This window comes from Dreissena polymorpha, chromosome 13 (assembly GCF_020536995.1).
Source record: "Dreissena polymorpha isolate Duluth1 chromosome 13, UMN_Dpol_1.0, whole genome shotgun sequence".
Taxonomy (NCBI): Eukaryota; Metazoa; Mollusca; class Bivalvia; order Myida; family Dreissenidae; genus Dreissena; species Dreissena polymorpha.
In genome coordinates this window covers 20,393,258-20,412,589 of record NC_068367.1, presented here as the reverse complement: position 1 = coordinate 20,412,589, position 19,332 = coordinate 20,393,258, and the positions used below count along the sequence as shown (strand labels likewise).

The 19,332-nt window shown below is 35.4% G+C and overlaps 1 protein-coding gene across 1 annotated transcript in view; it reads right to left on the bottom strand.

Moving 5' to 3' along the window:
- Window positions 1–1,474: 1,474 nt before the first annotated feature.
- Window positions 1,475–19,332, bottom strand: part of LOC127855510 (late secretory pathway protein AVL9 homolog) — a 38,541-nt gene continuing 20,683 nt past the window's right edge. Inside the window, exons 12-19 of the mRNA XM_052391167.1 lie at window positions 18,866–19,059; window positions 16,364–16,498; window positions 12,712–12,850; window positions 11,041–11,121; window positions 10,009–10,123; window positions 8,365–8,418; window positions 7,935–8,023; window positions 1,475–6,547 (exon numbers count right to left, since the gene is read on the bottom strand). Coding sequence (XP_052247127.1) covers window positions 6,438–6,547; window positions 7,935–8,023; window positions 8,365–8,418; window positions 10,009–10,123; window positions 11,041–11,121; window positions 12,712–12,850; window positions 16,364–16,498; window positions 18,866–19,059 — 917 coding nt within the window. The 3' untranslated portion in view covers window positions 1,475–6,437. The remainder of the gene's footprint in view (window positions 6,548–7,934; window positions 8,024–8,364; window positions 8,419–10,008; window positions 10,124–11,040; window positions 11,122–12,711; window positions 12,851–16,363; window positions 16,499–18,865; window positions 19,060–19,332) is intronic.

The window sequence follows — 19,332 nt, the reverse complement described above, 5'->3', positions numbered from 1 at the left end:
GGTTTATGTTGATTTTTATTATCATTAGCAATAATTAAACTACAGTTACATTTGTGCGAGTCACATTGGTTACATACCGACGAAAGAATGTCAAATTTATTCGTGCTATATAACGATGTAGTACGTCTGTCATAAGTAATCTATTGTCTTTTGGGTAGTCTGCAGTCACGTGTAACATGATTTTGACGTCCACAGTTCGTGCAGTGTTGACTGTTTTCAGGATTGACGTGTCGACGAACGTACCGGAAGTCACGATTTTCATTATGACAATCCTGATACTCACTGCGGGTGTCCAGGTGTGCGTTCCTTAGGTCATGCTGCCTGAAGAAGTGTCTTGAGTATGTAATTGTTATAAATTATGAATATAATTGTGAATATAACACATTTCTAGTTTTTTTTGTTTTTCCCATGTCTTGTTCGTTTTGTGTATTCGTCATTCCTTTTAAAGTCAAACATGTGATATAATACATTTTTTCCCACAAAGAGTATTCAATATATGACACAAATTTTCGTTGCCTGATGCCATTTAGTTTAGGTGAGTTGTCTTTCATTTGTGGCGAGTTGTCTTTCGATTGGGGCGAGTTGTTCACTATATTTGGGGCGAGTTGTCCAGATTTTCGGGGCGAGTTGTCTTGGGGCGAGTTGTCTTTGGGGCGAGTTTTCTGGTAACCCATGTAAATAGGATTAGTTGACTGGGGGCTATTTGCAAACGGTTCTTCGACAGCTATTCGACAGTTTAAACAATTCATATGATAATTCAATTGGAAGAAAAATACAAGAATTGGTAAGTTGTTCTCAATTATTTGACAAACAAGACATTATATATATATATAATACCAGTCATCTATTCTGAGGGACTCTTCCTTCTGTGACATCGGTGGCTGTTAAATGGTCACTCTCCTAAAAAAATAAGTCAGCAACAAAGATCCATACTTGTGTTTTCCAATGTTGTCAAGTGCCACACACATTGACATAACAAAAGCGAACATCAATATTAAAAACTTACGTCAACGCATTGGAACTAGTATTGCAACACCCATTGGATGATACACTTAATGTTTTTTAAGATATACATATTTTATGAAACATGATAAATGCATTTATAGTTTGTTGCGACGGTGGCCTTTTTATCACACCACTTGATCCTAACTAAAACTTGGCCTGCAATTTGTCCAGATAAACATTCTTTACAAGTTTCATCAAGATAGCGCTATAAATGTGGCTTATAGAGTGGTATCATGGGTTTTCTAAGAGTAAACCTTGTGACCTAGTTTTTGAAAAAACTTTACTTCGATATTAGTCCAAATAAACATTCAGTTTCATTAGGATTAAGTGAAAATCTGGTTTCTTGACTTGTAACGGCACCGGACATAGACTTATCGACGTTATCGTACTGTGAATGGCCTTTTCGCCATTCTTCATGGTATCCATATGACGCTATAGTTTACTAAGAACAACAATGGAAAGCAGAACAAACAGAAATGGTAGCTTTATTGCACATAGCCACATGTCACATTGAAATTGATCAGTTTTGAAATAAACAACGCAATTTATAACTGAGTATACTTATTTGATTGATAATTATAAATAAATAAATCTTGAACAAATTAACAATTCCAGAAATACATGTTGAAACAAGACAGATATTTGTCCTACTGCGCCGATTTGAAATAATAAACACAATTGATTATATCACTTTAAAAAATATGACTTCCCTTGTGAAAATGATCTGTACCTGCAAATGATATAAATTATAAATTATCTCCCCTTAAAGCATGTTACTTCTTCAATATTGCAAAAGTTATGACCAATGTTCAAGTTTTCGGACTGACGCACAGACTGACAGACATACAGACGGACAGATAGTTCAACTGCTATATGCCACCCTACTGGGGGCATAATAAATGCTTTTAACAATTATCAATATACATGTTTAAAAAAAGATATTGAAAGAAAAATGCTAGATGCTTCATCCCCAGCTATTTGTATCGATATATTCGGAAAATATTTATTTTCTATCTTGCCTAGGTTATTACACTGGGATTCTAAATTTCTATCAATTCTCGAGGGACTGTTACTTACAAAGATGCATATTTATTAAACCTTTTCCAAAGAATAAAATCTAATTAATATTATTACTGTGTTTAAAAAGTACGATATTTGTCTGTCTTAAATGTACGTTGGTATTATATATATTTATTTTTTTAAGAAATAAATTTGAGAGGTATTTAAGTGTTTCTTGGGAAGAGCACATTGACCATACCTGATATGCAAACACAACATTAGGCCAAAAACACAAAATTTTTGGAAGAAATTGAACAACATTCTTGTATAGTTATAGGTTGGTCACAACCATTTATATTTATTTCAGTTTTAAACCCATTAATGCCTAGTGCACTTTCCCATCCTTCTAAATTGGATCAATTTATTTTTTAAATTAGGGATGTCTAGTGATTTTTTTTATATTTATTTCTATATTTAGAATATTTCTTACAGAAATTATTTTAAGCAAACAGTGCAGACCTGTTTGCCAATGCCTTTTTTCTAGACACTAGGCATAAATGGGTTAATATGGGCATGATTAAATGTTCAGCCTACTTTACAACACAAATTATTGACAATTTTCAAATGTCATAAATCAGAGATATTCTATTTCTTTTCAGATATGCTAGTAATTTGTGAACATGCAGTTTCTGCATGAAATATTTTGTACAAACAAACCATTATACAAATAATCAAATACACATACATACTGTACCCAAAAATGTGCGTATAATGTCGCAATAACATTTGCTTTAATCATGTTTTAAACAATGTATGCACATACATAACTTGCAAGCTTATAATTAACATAACAATACAAAAACGAATAAGTTGAGTGGTGCAAATATATTAATATCGTTATATTGTGTTTAAACAGCAATAAGAATATTAGACTTACTGTACAAGGACCTAAAAGCGCAAGCAAATAACACTATAAGGCCAATTTTTAAGTATCAAAATAAGTCTCCTGGAAAAGAGCGTCCTAATGAACACATTGAAAACATCATAGCATGTACGTAAATAACGTGTAAGCTAATTATTAAAAAAACTATAACAAAACAAGACATTCAGTAGTGCAAATTACTTATATATATATCTACCAATATATTGTGTTCATGCAGCAATTTGAATTAAAGCAATAATCCTAAAGCACAAACCATTTATACTAAATGTCAAATAACGTTTTTTTGAAAAAGACCTTCAAATGAACACTTATTCAAAGTTTGATTTGATGACTTCATTTAAGTAACATAGATGAATACTATTGACGACCAAATTTGACCAAAGATTGGCTCATACTTGAGCACTTCATGCCCAGATAAGCTAAAAACAGTGTATGAATGCGGCTTGGCTATTTGCTTAAGAAGTCTTCATATAGCCTTCACCACTGGGTTTTAACCAATTCACGCAAGCATTTCATAATTTATTTTGGACAAATGATCAAACTCTTGAAACAGATTCCCACATGCATTGTTTTAAGTTGTTACTTTTCGGACAACATCCAGTGTTTTAATTCTTTACTTATGTTGATCACAAACTAGCGCCTGAAGTTAAAACTTTGAAGAATATCAGGTTTAAAGCTGCTGAGAACAGGGTTCTTAAAAAAACTAAAATTCCAGTTCTTTCTTTTCGGTAGAAAATAAATGCCTATCACTTTAAGTCCCTACTCTACCATGACTCAAGAACAAGCTAGTGAATGAAATAAACACTTCAATAAACATATTTTATAATGTGCATGCTGTTATTATTCTAGTATACTCATAATACTATATCAAAAGGCACATTATAGCCAAAGATCACACCTTTGTGGCAGTGCATCAAGTCAGGGTGGCATTATTTTCCAGATAGATACGACACAAATAACAGATACTAATTAGATATTACACATCAATTAACCCCTAACCCAAACCCTTCGTGGGTGGAGTTAACACCGCACTACTTTTGTGCAATTTCTCTTTGGGTGAAGAATCTATTTGGAATACAATATTCTCGATCAAGTCATTACATTCAAGCTTTACAACGATTTTGTATATGGTAAAACTTACAAATGTTAGCTAAATCTTCACTGGTAATAAAATAAGTTTGACCGTGCGTCCTACCTTCTTGAGATCAATGACATAAACATATGTAGTAAATCAACAAATGGCTGTGGTTGTTTTTGTCTATTGATTTACCAATGTTTCTGAGATTAAGTCAAAGTTTAAGGACATATATCACAATAACTGTGCTCTTCCAAAGATTATAACGTGTGTTCTAAATGTTTACCAGATATCAATTGAGTCGTTGAGCTATACATAAGCTATTAAACATAATCTCTGGAACTGGAATTATGACCCCAAAGGCAAAACTGGAATTATGACCCCAAAGGCAAAATAATGTTCTGAAAATCAATACAAATAATAAACTACAAAATTGAAAATAATGAGCTCCGAATCCCATTGGTCGATAAGCAATTTATGTTCGTAGATATGGGACCAGAAATAAACTGGTGTTCGTTTCTTAGGTTTTCCCTTAACAATATAACTGTTACGTCTATGCATAGATCTTGTCAATAGAACACTGACGAATAAACATGTTGTCATGACAATGAAGACAGCTTCAGCTGTGTCCTATGTTATACTAATATTTGTTGGCATACTAGTAATTTGTACAGTCATTGACTACGGACCAATTAGTTGAAGGCCAACAGTTTTACTTAACCGTGAACATATATATATATAAGACATACAAACAGTTGCCGATGCATTGGATAAAGACAGAAAAGTAAAGGAAAGGAAAACACATAGAAAGGCCAAGTTGTAATCCTTACACAGATTATATAACAGATGTCAAAGGAATCTGTAACCTGCCTAAATGACTTGAAAAAACAAGAACAATATGATGGTTCTAGGTCAAATTGCAATTATCAACACTCTATGCAGCGGCAAAGTACATGCATGATGAGGAAAGATCTAGAAATGGACACATCGTATATGTCAAAGGAATCTGTCACCCAGCTTTGTGACTAAAGTAGACAAGTTATAAATGATGGTTCTAGGTAAAGTTACAATAACCAACACTTTATGCTGCGGCCAAATACATTCAAAAAGAGGCAACATCGATAAATGGATACATCCTGATGTGTTGTTGTAAACTGCAGCAGGACATGTCATCCTAGTAGTTCTTAATAAATGTATGTTTACAATTTCAGTTCAATATAAAAAAGTAAACCACTCTGTCCTTTACAGTTAATGATGACTTGATTATTTAAATGATAAACCAAGATAATATGAACATATTTATTATCATGCCCAGAAGTCCTTTTAATACACAAACGGTTTATTGACAATTGCTCTGTTGATTGACTGAAAACAAACGCATAAACGCAACACTGCCAGATGAGCAGAACAATCAAAGGTTGTCATTCACAGTGACTTACATCTGTTGCATCACATACACTTTTCTGAAGGTTTAATGGCACACAGACAATCAGTAACTCCACTACTGCAATGCGATGTCAACCACTCAAAATGTGCAGCTTCATGAGAATGCCGCTTTGAATTTAAAAAAAAAAATTACCTTTGACCTTGAAGGATGACCTTGACCTTGAAGGATGACCTTGACCTTCCACCACTCAAAATGTGCAGCTTCATGAGAACGCTGTTTGATTTATTTTTTATTTTTTTTTTGACCTTTGACCTTGAAGGATGACCTTGACCTTGAACTTCCACCACTCAAAATGTGCAGCTTCATGAGATACACATGCATGCCAAATATCAAGTTGCTTTCTTCAATATTAAAAAAGTTATGGCCAATGTTAAAGATTTCGGACGGACAGACGCCATATATTTAACATTTTACCTTGAAGGATGACATTGACCTTCACCTTTCACCACTCAAAATGTTTAGCTCCATCAGATACACATGCATGCCAAATATCAAGTTGCTATCTTCAATAGTAAAAAAGTTATGGCCAATGTTAAAGTTTTCGAACAGACAGACGCCATAAATTTGACATTTGACCTTGAAGGATGACCTTGACCTTGACCTTTCACCACTCAAAATGTGCAGCTCCATGAGATACACATGCATGCCAAATATCAAGTTGCTATCTTCAATAGTGAAAAAGTAATGGCCAATGTTAAAGTGTTTTTTTTCGGAAGGACGGACGGACAGACTGACTGACATACTGACACACTGACGGACAGTTCAACTGCTATATGCCACCCTACCGGGTGCATAAAAAGCGAAAAGATTCTTCCCTAGTTAGCCTTGCAGACTGCACAGGCTAATCTGGGACAACACTTAACAAACATGCATTCAGCCTGGTTTCCCTAACGCGAGACTCTTCTAAGATCAAGAGGGTTCCTCGCATTTCTCCTTGTCATCCTCGTCAAGCGAGACTCAATTATCTTCTAAGATGAAGAGGGTTCCTGGCCTTTCTCCTTCTCGTCATTGTTGTTGCCGGATTTCCATGTGGAAAACCAGGAGGATATAGAGGTCTTTGCCTGGTTGAGTGCACCCCCTGCAATAATATGAACGGCATTCACAGGTAAGATTTAATTGATATCCGCCACGCTCTGCATGGGGAAATGGGGCTTAATGCATGTAAGCAAAACGTCCCCGATCAGCCTGTGCAGTCCAAGCAGGCTTATCAGGGTGGACACTTTCCGCTTTTATGGATATTTTTTTGTTTTAAAGAAAGTCTCTTATTGGCAAAAATACAATCTGGGCGGAAAGTGTCGTCTGCGCAGGCTAATCTGTAATCTGCCCCCCCACAGTAGATGTGCAAGGCACTAAACATGCCCAATGATCCTCCTATTCCTGAATTATTTGCCATAAAACTTAGATGAAAAAAGCAATTGGAGGTACTCTTGGGGATACTTTTTAGTACTTATAGGGTGGGGTTCATGTTCTTCTTATTCTCCAAATTTGAAAGGCTCATAATGTTTGCTGTTTGTTGTTTTTGTCCGCACATTCATGGAAGATATGCTATTGGATTTATAACCACCTCCTTTGAGGTGAAAACACTAGTCAGCATAAACAGCCATATTATGGATGGTTTTACGCGATATGACAGCCAAACGTTTACTAGGTAAATAGGTTATGTTGGTTCATGCTTAGGGAAAAGGTAATTAAATGGGTCAACCATTTAAAAAAACTTGTGTTCAGTAATTTTCAACTTGCTAACACTGTCTGATCTTGCGTTCTTTTATGTAAATTCAAATTCATATTAAAATTAAGGTTAAAAATGAAGCGTTTTGGTGGTTACATTTGAATTCCATAAAATTATTTTTAAAACTAAATTACCTGGCCTAGCTATTCTGACATGAGCCTTCCAATGGCAATAAAATACGTACAATTTGATGGAATACACGAAACTATTGCTACATAAAACACAAAATAAAACACATCACATAGATTTATTTCCATATCTGATAGTTACAAATCATTCCTGTTCACCAATCCAGTCAACAAGCACAATACTTACACTATATGGGTCATTGTCCGCTAGGGTACTACTTAAAAGTACCCCGGGATCTCTTAAGTATACTCCTATGTACCCTGGGTACAAAAAATACACTAAAACGTACCTGGGAATACTAACGCTAAATTGGTTGTTGTCTGCTCGATTTTTCACATTAATTATATTCAATATTCTGTATAATGACCTCTATATTATCGAAATATGTACTCAAAAAAGCATGTTGAGATTTGTTCAAAGTTTGTTCCGTAACGTTTTTTGACATTTATGATTTGGGATGGGAATAAAACTCGGGTATAGTCTAATATTTACCAGGTGTGTTTTAGCATATTTTCCGTACTGGGGTACATTTAAGTATACTTAAAGAGTACCCAGGGTACTTTTAAGTAGTACCCGAGCCGGAAATAGCCAATCGAGCAATACTTACCGACAGCTTTCCCAGTTTGCACTACATATTTCCCAGTTTGAGTCACAGCTGCATTTATCTTCTTTCCACCTTCGGTATTGTGCATTGTACTGTAATGAATACCAGTGATTTGATTCCCCATGTGACCACCTTGAAAGGCATACTTCTTAATATAGAAACATATGTGAATAAGATCCTTCATTAATTGAGTATCTTCAAACTAAAATTGGTCTTTAATTAAAACAAGGAATGTGACCAGGCCACATAAAATGTTGTTCAATATTTTACCAATTTATTTGCTTCAGTAGTACAGCCCCAAGATAGGCATGCATAAAAGCTATCAATTGATGTTGAACAGAAAATAATACAAAGGAATATACTTTCAACAAGCTTTGATGAATATGAGAAAAATATTAACAGAAGATACAAGCACACAAATAATAGTACGTACTGTGAAAATCTCATTTTAATATCAGCCACACTTAAGTTGCCCTGACAGGGGTGTCTGAAATAATGAAAATAATTTTTCAATAAAACTTTACGTACTAACAGTATTGGGAATTGGTGAGTCTCCAAAATTACAGCCTCTTACAGGCTGTTCCTCATTTGCACAAATTAGCATTTTGCCCAAACATTTCAACAGAGTCCCAAAAAAAGGTTCCAAACATGTTCAATAAACTCAATTATTTGTTTTTTGAGTTTATTATACTGCAATATCATATCATAGCACTTAATACTATTTATCTAATAATGCACTTAAATATGCACTTTAGAAAAATTGGCATATTATTATATTCTTGTTTATAATAATGTCTCATTTTTCCCAATTACATTCTTTGTCCTACTATATATTTCCCAATCAAAAAGGCACAGGCAGTAAAATATAAAGCAAAATAAAAACACACACTTGGGATAACTTAATAATGAAATGTGCAGCACTGGGTAAAATGTGCTTTCATTACAAAGGAATTGAGTATTTACTAAGCTAAGTACTGCGAATGTCGTTCTGCTCATGAACAATCTCAAATCCCAGTAACTGTTGTGAGAATATACACACATTTCTCCTCCAACTCAGGGTTGAGTCAGATTAAAAATTCAAAGTAGTTTTTATAATAACCAAATAGAGCATGATGATTAAACTCATCTCGAAAATTGATCAAACAAGCAACATCGTTGAATTTATGTCCACCGCCATTTTAAAATTCTGTGACTGACAGACGGACAAAGCCAGTTCTATATCCCTCCGCCTTCGGCGGCGGATAAAAAATAGAACTGAGTATTGACTTAACCCTTTCCCACTTAGAAGCAAAGTGAAAATGGCTATGTGCAAACAGCATAAAACCAGAACAGCCTGCGAGTAACTTGCACTCTGTTCAGGTTTTATGCTGTTTGCTGCTCATCAGTATCTAAGGGTTGGACATGAAGCTTTTACAACTTGAATCTAGTAAGAAAGGTCTTTAATTTAATTTACCCTTCTAAGGGACTTCAAATGCGTCAAAATACGTATCTAAGTGGTAAAGGGTTAAATATGTTTGTTATACTAGGCACTTGAACATTGAAAAGAATGACCGCTACCCAGCTTTCAAGGTCGCGTAAAATACATATCTAAGTGGTAAAGGGTTAAATATGTTTGTTATACTAGGCACTTGAACATTGAAAAGAATGACCGCTACCCAGCTTTCAAGGTCGCGTAAAATACATATCTAAGTGGTAAAGGGTTAAATATGTTTGTTATACTAGGCACTTGAACATTGAAAAGAATGACCGCTACCCAGCTTTCAAGGCCGCGTAAAATACATATCTAAGTGGTAAAGGGTTAAATATGTTTGTTATACTAGGCACTTGAACATTGAAAAGAATGACCGCTACCCAGCTTTCAAGGTCGCGTAAAATACATATCTAAGTGGTAAAGGGTTAAAAATGTTTGTTATACTAGGCACTGGAACACTGAAAAGAATGACAGCTACCCAGCTTCAAAGGAAATAGGTTTGTGATACTAGGCACTTGAACATTGAAAAGAATGACCGGTACCCAGCTTCAAAGGAAATATGTTTGTTATACTAGGCACTTGAACACTGAAAAGAATGACCGGTACCCAGCTTCCAAGGTCTTCAGTCCTGGACGTTCCGCACTAGACCACACTTTGTAGTTGTGTGTTGTTTTCCAGCACTGTATAAACGAGATGCCGTAATCTTCTAGGAGTTTTGGATCTAAGAAAATATTAGGTTTGTCTTTTAAAAATGCATATGTTCAATCAGAACCTTACCAAGAAAGATACATGCATCCTAAGCAGTTTGGGAGAAAGCAACAAAACATTACAATTAAACAAAAACTTTTATTTTAAATGCTGTTTGTAATTTGTATTGGTTTTTATTTTACACAATTCGAAATGCTTGAAAATGCTTGGAAAAAATGGTTTTCTTAGGGCAGCTTATCGTTCTCCATGAATATGACCTATGACATATTACAATAACATTTTAGTAGGAGTCTGTATGGATATGGCCCACAAGGCTCTTCATTGAAGCCAAATCCTGCATTTTGGTGAAAGCGTTTTGCTTTTTTTTTTTACATATTTGCCTTGCATTATTATGATGTAAATGTGACCAATATTTAGCTAACTATCATTTAAATGTTATATCATACAATAATATATTTTATATCACAAAATCATGTATTTGATATCATACAATCATATATTTTACCTTGTACAATAATATATTTGATCTCATACAATCATATATTTTATATTAAACAATAATATATTTTATATCATGCAATCATATATTTTAACAAATATGCATAAACAAAACTATTCTTTACTTCAATATTTGGACCCCTGAAAATTTAGCACGGAGGTCACTTGACTCTTAACCCTTTGAATGCTGGGAAATTTGTCGTCTGCTAAAATGTCGTCTGGCGAATTTCTAAAATAAGCATTTTCTTCAATTTTTTTCAAAGAATATTATCAGAATAGCAAACAGTTTGGATCCTGATGAGACGCCACATTCTGTGGTGTCTCATCTGGATCCAAACTGTTTGCAAAGGCCTTCAAAATTCGGTTCCCGCACTGAAAGGGTTAATTTTCAAACTCTATTGAAATCCCTGCAGCCTACCAACTGATTCTTACCGTCAGATTTTATCGAGGCCAGCATCCCTTCAAGGTAGGCCCGAAATTGGGCCCTGAGCCATTCATCATTTCCTTCCCATTCTGTTTACAATGCAACAATAATAATTAATTCAAAACATTCTTAAAATTTTATAAAATGTTTAATGCATGTTTTTTTATCAGATAAAATATTTTGGACATATTCACTCTGTTTACAATAGAATAACAGCAATTAATTCATAACATTCTTAACATTTTATTAAATTTTCAATGCATGTTTTTTTAAATCTCATTAGAAATTTTGGACATATTCAAATCGACATAGTTCCAAAACCTTCCGTCATGTTACTTATGTCCATCTGAACTACAAATCATTGAAACCTTTTTACTTGGTATTCATTATTCAACAAGAGTGTGACCTTTGACATAAAATACGCCAGTTGAAAGGTCTGTGAAGGTCGTATAGTAAATTTGTTTTAATAGGATGGAAGAGCAAATAATAGAGAAAACAAACAAATTCGTTAAATTGATATCCCCTGCCAATATGCTTCTGGACACAAAAGTGTTATATTTGACACTCAGCTAAAAAAGCATTTTTTAAGATACAAAGGGCCATAACTCTGTTATTAACAGATGGTGTACAATGCCATTTGGCATGCATCATCCTCTTATCCATATATATATACTCATACCAAGTTTCAATGAAATCCACCAAAGCACTTCCAAGATATGGCTCCAGACACAAAAGTTCCGGACGGACGGAAAGACGGAAGGACAGAAAGACGGACGGACAACGCCAAAACAATATCCCTCCACCTATGGCGGGGGATAACAATATATTGAAATGTCATGAAAGCAGTTCTTTAATATTTTACTAATACATGTTAATCTTATCTTATTAAAATAATTGTGCAGAACTCAAGTAAGGTCTGCAGGTATGCTACCTTCACATAAAATGTTTGTGCAAAAAAAACTGCCATCCAAGCTCAAGTTTTTTTTAGAAAATAGTTTTCCTATATTAATTAAGGGTGACATTGACCTTGAACCAACTGACTAACAAATGATATTCCAAGCTTAGTCTAAACTGTTTAGAACAACCAGAACATGCAAATTCAGCACAATGCCCATAATATACACAAATTATTGAGTGAAAAAAGTTTTTCTATTTAAAGTGCAGTGACCTTGACTCGAACGTCTCCAAAAATAATCCAAACTAAAGTGATTGAATACAACACCTCTTATATCAGCGCAGACAAACTTTATTTGTCAAATTGTTAATAATTCAAGGGCCACAATTCAGAATTTTTTTTAGTGATTTGGCTGGCTATCAAACTTGACAGAGATATTATGCCCTTAACATTATTACAAAGTTTCATGATGATCCAATGTATACTATCAGAGTTAACGTGAGGATCATGTAAATTGGTTGTTGTTGTTTTAATTATTAAAGGGCCATTAATTAGAAGAAGTGCTTAAAGAAATTGGACTGCTTATGAACTCGGCAGAGACATAATGTCTATAAACATTCTGACCCAGTTTCATGATGATCTGATTTACACTGTTTGAGTTATTCAGCAGACATCATTCAAACCAACACTGAATCCCACCCCCACCCCAGCAGCAAGTGTTCCCATGCTACGCCCTATTTTTTTTAACAGGCTTAATAAAATACAAAAAAAACACAATAGATACCAGTGCCATCAAAGTAGCCATCTTCCACAGATTCTGAAACGGCTTTGACTAGAATATCGGCAAATCGTAGGTCAGCAGTCGTCAACACAAGGTTTTTCTGCAATTCCTTGTCATTGATCTCAATTTTGTGTTCCGATACCTGTACAAAACCAAAAATAAAGAACTGCGAAAGCAGCCTGAAAACAAAATCATATACTATAATTGATATTCTGAAAATGTTCTCAACATGAAATCAAAACAAAAGTTTGAAAAGACTGACCTTGAAACCTTCCGTCATTGGCCAATGACCTCAAAATAACAAGAGCCTTCCGTCATTGGCCAATAACCTCAAAATAACAAGAGCCTTCTGTCATTTGCCAATAACCTCAAAATAACAAGTACCTTCCGTCATTGGCCAATGACCTTAAAATAACAAGTACCTTCCGTCATTGGCCAATGACCTTAAAATAACAAGTACCTTCCGTCATTGGCCAATGACCTTAAAATAACAAGTACCTTCTGTCATTGGCCAATGACCAAAAAAAAACAACAAGTGCCTCCTGTCATTGGCCAATGACCTCAAAATAACAAGTACATTCTGTCATTGGCCAATGACCTCAAAATAACAAGTGCAATAGTTGTTAGTGCAAAGGGTAAATGCATGGGTATATAGTCTGATTATGAAATTAGACTCATCTTCAATTGACTTTGACATTTAGCCCCCGATCACTGTTATATATAAGCCGTCCGTTAACATGCGGCGCAGTATGCAGCCATGACACAATGGCTTATTTCCCTCAATGGTACCAATTTATACACCAGGGTGGAGAGGAGCAAGCGTGGGATTAATTTTTTGCTCAGGGCAATTCCGTGGTTTGAGCGGGATTTGAACCAGGGACCATCCGATTCCTTGACCAGCATCATTCCACTAGACCACGGTCCCACTTTTTGCAAAACAAACTAGAGCATTGTCACAGACGTGACAAATACCCCCACATGCGGCATTGACACATAATATTTTGCATGTCGTCTTCACAAAAAACAGCGGACACCATGCTCAATTTTTAAAACGCACTAAGTTACCCCTTGACCGAGTTTTTGACCCAGAAAGGCCCATGTTCTAACTTGGCCTTAAGATCATCTCCATAAAACTTCTGACCAAGTTTGGTGAAGATCGGATGTAAACTACTTGAATTAGAGAGCGGACACAATGCTAAATGTTAAAAAATGCACTAAGTGACCCCGTGACCTAGTTTTCGGCCCGGAATGGCCCATGTTCAAACTTGTCCTAGAGATCATTTAGATAAAACTTGTGACCACGTTTGGTGAGGATTGGATGAAAACTACTTAAATTAGATAGCGGAAAACATGGTAAGGTTTAAAACGCACTAAGATACCCCATGACCTAGTTTTTGACCCGGCATGACCAATATTCAAACTTGACCTAGACATCATCTAGATACAACTTCTGACCAAGTTTGGTGAAGATTGGATGAAAACTACTTGAATTAGAGAGCCCACAGCATTGTGATGTTTAAAACGCACTTAGTGACCCCGTGACCTTGTTTTTGACCCCACATGACCCATATTCAAACTTGCCCTTGACATTATCAGGATACAACTTCTGATCAATTTTAGTGAAGATTGGATAAAAGCTACTTGAATTAGAGAGCGGACAACATGGTGAGCTTTAAAACACACTAAGTGACCCAATGACCTAGTTTTGACCCCGCATGGCCCATGTTCGAACTTGACCTACACATCATCTAGTTACAACTTCTGACCAAGTGTGGTGAATATCAGATCTAAACTACTTGAAATAGAGAGCGGACACCATGCTCAATGTGTAAAACATACTAAGTGACCCTGTGACCTAGTTTTGACCCGGCAAGGCCCATGTTCAAACTTGGCCTTAAGATCATCTAGATACAACTTCTGAACAAGTTTGGTGAAGATCGGATGAAAACTACTTGAATTATAGAGCAAACAACATGCTGAATGTTTAAAACGCACTAAGTGACCCCGTGACCTAGTTTTTGACCCGGCAAGGCCCATGTTCGAACTTGGCCTAGACATCATGTAGATACAACTTCTGACCAAGTTTGGTGAAGATCGGATGAAAACTAATTGAATAAGAGAGCGGACAATTAATACAGGCCGACAGACAGACCAACAGACCGACCAACCGGCCAACAGACAAGTTCATTCCTATAAACCCCCCTTGACTTCGTTTGTGGGGGTATAAAAACAGTATTATTCACACCTTAAATTGTGATATTGACCATTTCTGCTCTTAGGCCTACCAGTGTTGCCTTGACCTTTGAGATTTGCATCCCTGTTGTTGAATTTGACACATGTCTTCTCACTAGGTCTTACATTTGTGCCTAGGTATTTCATTATCCATCAATACTAGTATAACCCTTTAAGCGCTGGAACCGGATTTTAAAGGCCTTTGCAAACAGTTTGGATCCAGATGAGACGCCACAGTACGTGGCGTCTCATCAGGATCCAAACTGTTTGCTATTCTGATAGTATTCTTTGAAAAAAATCAAAGAAAATGCTAATTTTAGAAATTCAGCAGACGACATTTTAGCAGAAGACAAATTTCCCAGCATGCAAAGGGATAATATTGTGGCAAAGTTATGGCTGACAAAGGCATTTTTACCAGACGAACGGCCTCATAGAAGGACAGTGCTACTGCTATATGAGAGCATAAAAGAGATCCTCAAATTGTTATTAACAAAATACTGAAGATTCTTTTATTTTCATTGACATTAAACTTTGTGGATTCATCAATTCTGGTGTTGTGTTAGATCTTCAAGAAGAGAATTTTTTTTAATATGTCTGCATGATATAAGACTACAGATATGAATGTTCTTTGGATATTTAATTTCAGTGTTGACGGATTACACAAAACTCCACGAAAAATGCATGTCTAACGAATAATATAAGTTTTACCTACAGAGTTATAAGGACCTAAATGTTTTGAAGTTGTCCCTCAGAAAATGTTTGGTTTATCCATATAACAAGGAGAATACATGTGCTGAATGACATATTGAACAATAACAGCAAAGCAATATACAAAAACTTTATCAAAATTGGCATAACTAAATTGTACATAAATTACCCACAGTGTCTTTTTCCTCTCCCTTTTATTGACTTAATGTAATTACTCAATCAATTCGGCTAATACAAAGACATTAATGTCTTCATGGTTTATTTGACACTGCTTTAAATAAAAATTACCTGACTATAAATTTACCATAAAAATTAATTCCATGCTATAAAAACCAACAGAAAAGCTATGTGATAAAATTAGTAAGAAAATTAAAAATCAATATTGTTAACTAAGATTTTAAACCATTGTGTTTGTGCCAAACTAAGCAAAAAACTCATGCTGTGATGTTAAAACTTAATCTTTTAGTTTTAAACCGTCTCTCATCTGTATTATCATATGAAAACAAACAATGCTTACTCTGCTACAGTAATTGCATGCCGCAAAATGGCTTCACAATACAGCTACTTTTGTACGTAAAAAAAAGAACAAAGAAAAGACATTCTCTTTTAAAACATCGCCAATTTTGAAAAACTGTCGCCAATTTTGCAATTTGGTCGCCATACGCAACAATGGCTTTCGACAGCGGTACCTATGTGTACTAGATCTTATACTTACATCGACCACAATGTCGGTTAAATGTCTTTTCTGTCGAAAGAGCATGTTGGTTGCACCGATGAGAAACCCCCGTATGTTCACATCGTTGAGAAGGTCATAGTATTGCAAGGACAGATACGGGAAGCACACAACTCCCTGCAGAAGAAAAATTTCCTTTTAAAATATGTTTACATGTGTCATTTTTAATTTGATAAAATTTCCTGCAAAGGAAAGACTTTATTAAATCTTTCCTCTTAAAACATTTTTTGATATGTTTCCTACTTACTTTTTTTCATTTTTTAAATGTTGCACCTTTTTGATTTTTTTTTACATGTTTCCCCTTAAAAATAAGGAATATTTTTACATGTTTTCACTTTAAATATAAGATGTTGTACATCCATCCTACTAATTTCTGACAATAAATATACATATTTCCTCTTCAGAAAAGAGTAGTTGTGCATGTTCAAGTTTTTCATCTTAAGGCATATTTGTACAGATTTTCTCTTCAGATCACATAGATTTTAGCTGTTAAAAATATATTGTTACTCAATGTATTGTGGTTTTGCTCAAAATCTCCCTTAAGCTGTTGAAATGTACTGGGTAATTAACTGGGAATATTTAAAACAAGTGATGTGTTCGTCAGAAACACAATGCCCCCTATTGTGGCGCTTTGAAATTATTATTTTTTTACCTTTGACCTTGAAGGATGACCTTGACCTTGAACTTCCACCACTCAAAATGTGCAACTGTATGAGAACGCCGCTTTGAATTTCATTTTTGACCTTTGACCTTGAAGGATGACCTTGACCTTGAACTTCCACCACTCAAAATGTGCAGCTTCATGATAATGCCGCTTTGAATTATTTTTTTTTACCTTTGACCTTGAAAGATGACCTTGACCTTGAAGGGTGACCTTGACCTTGAACTCCACCACTCAAAATGTGCAGCTTCATGAGAACGCCGCTTTGAATTTATTATTATTATTTTTTGACCTTTGACCTTGAAGGATGACCTTGACCTTGAAGGATGACCTTGGACTACTACCACTCAAAATGTGCAGCTTCATGAGAACACCGCTTTGATTTAAAAAAAAATAATTGACCTTTGACCTTGAAGGATGACCTTGAACTTCCACCACTCAAAATGTGCAGCTTCATGAAATTCACATGCATGCCAAATATCAAGTTGCTATCTTCAATATTAAAAAAGTTATGGCCAATGTTAAAGTTTTCGGACGGACAGACGCCATATATTTGACATTTGACCTTAAAGGATGACCATCACCTTTCACCACTCAAAATGTTCAGCTCTATGAGATACACATGCATGCCAAATATCAAGTTGCTATCTTCAATATTAAAAAAGTTATGGCCAATGTTAAAGTTTTCGGACGGACAGACGCCATAAATTAGACATTTGACCTTAAAGGATGACCTTGACCTTCACCTTTCACCACTCAAAATGTGCAGCTCCATGAGATGCACATGCATGCCAAATATCAAGTTGCTATCTTCAATAGTGAAAAAGTTATGGCCAATGTTAAAGTTTTTTTCGGACGGACGGACAGACTGACTGACATACTGACACACTGACATACTGACGGACAGTTCAACTGCTATATGCCACCCTACCGGGGGCATAAAAACATGCGAGTATCGAAATAGTTTGATCATGATATGGATTGAGGAAATGTGACAATTAAGGATTCTTTATTATTGTGAGATCAGTCAATGGAAGTAAATGTTACTAGAGAATGTCATTATTGAATACCAAGGCAATCACTGCAGATTTCAATTATCAAAATAACCCATTTATGCCTAGCGTCTAGAAAAAAGGCCTTGGCAAACAGCGTAGACCCTGATGAGACGCTGCATGATGCGGCATCTCATCAGGGTCTGCGCTGTTTGCTTAAAGGAATTTCTGTAAGAAATATTCTAAATATAGAAATAAATATACTAGACATCCCTAATTTTGGAAATATATTGATCCAATTTAGAAGGATGGGAGAGTCCACTGGGTATAAATGGGTTAAGTACTGAGCCCGGGGACCAGTTGTGAGATAAAACTAAAATACATGCAAACTAAACATTTATAGAAGGATGGGAGAGTCCACTGGGCTTAAATGCATAAAAGTGCTACTAATCTTGGAAGGGATCTTTTATCAACAGCTGCTTTCATTTAGATGAACCCAAGTGAAATGCTTCTAACTTTGGTTAAACGCTAATGCCACACATAAAACTCATCAAAAAATTACTTCATACCTAATGTTATGAGCTTAAAATAAAAATACTAGTAAATAATACAATATTGGCTTTTTTTAATGGTTACAACGCAGCTGTTCCGTTTCAGCCTTGCCATTGGGAGGCCAAGGGTTTGAACCCCCTGTGAGAGCATTCTTTAGATCTCAAAAAGACCCTCAAAGACACCAGGGACTGCATGGTTCTACCCAAGAAATGGACTTGAGAACATTTCAATAAGCATTAGGCTCTTGATGCACTAAAGAGGTTTAAAATTAACTACAACCTTTGTGAACACTGCCAACGGGAAGCCCAAGTCGTCTTGCTGAATGAACGGCAAGGGAATGAACTCTGTAGAATTTGTCGGAGATGAAGGCCCACTTGTCTCCCTTGAGCCAGGCTTTTGTGCAAATTTCTGCTTTATACCAAGTCCACTGATGGCACTGGTTAGACGACTTTTAATAGCGGCAGCCTTTACTCCTACAAAAATAAGATGCTTTGTGATTAATTTGATGCAGGTCTGATCATAGAGGCAGTAGGAAATACAGCAATTCTTTAAGAAAAAAACCCTGACGTTCTGTAAAAATTGTGATAGTACAAGAGATGTGTTTGTCAGAAACTCAATGCCTCCTACTGTGCCGCTTTGATTTTTTATTTTATTTATTATATCCCTTTAAAAAATATTACTTCCCTTGTGAAAATTATCTGTACCTGCCAAATGATAAATATAAATTATCTCCCTTTAAAGCTTGT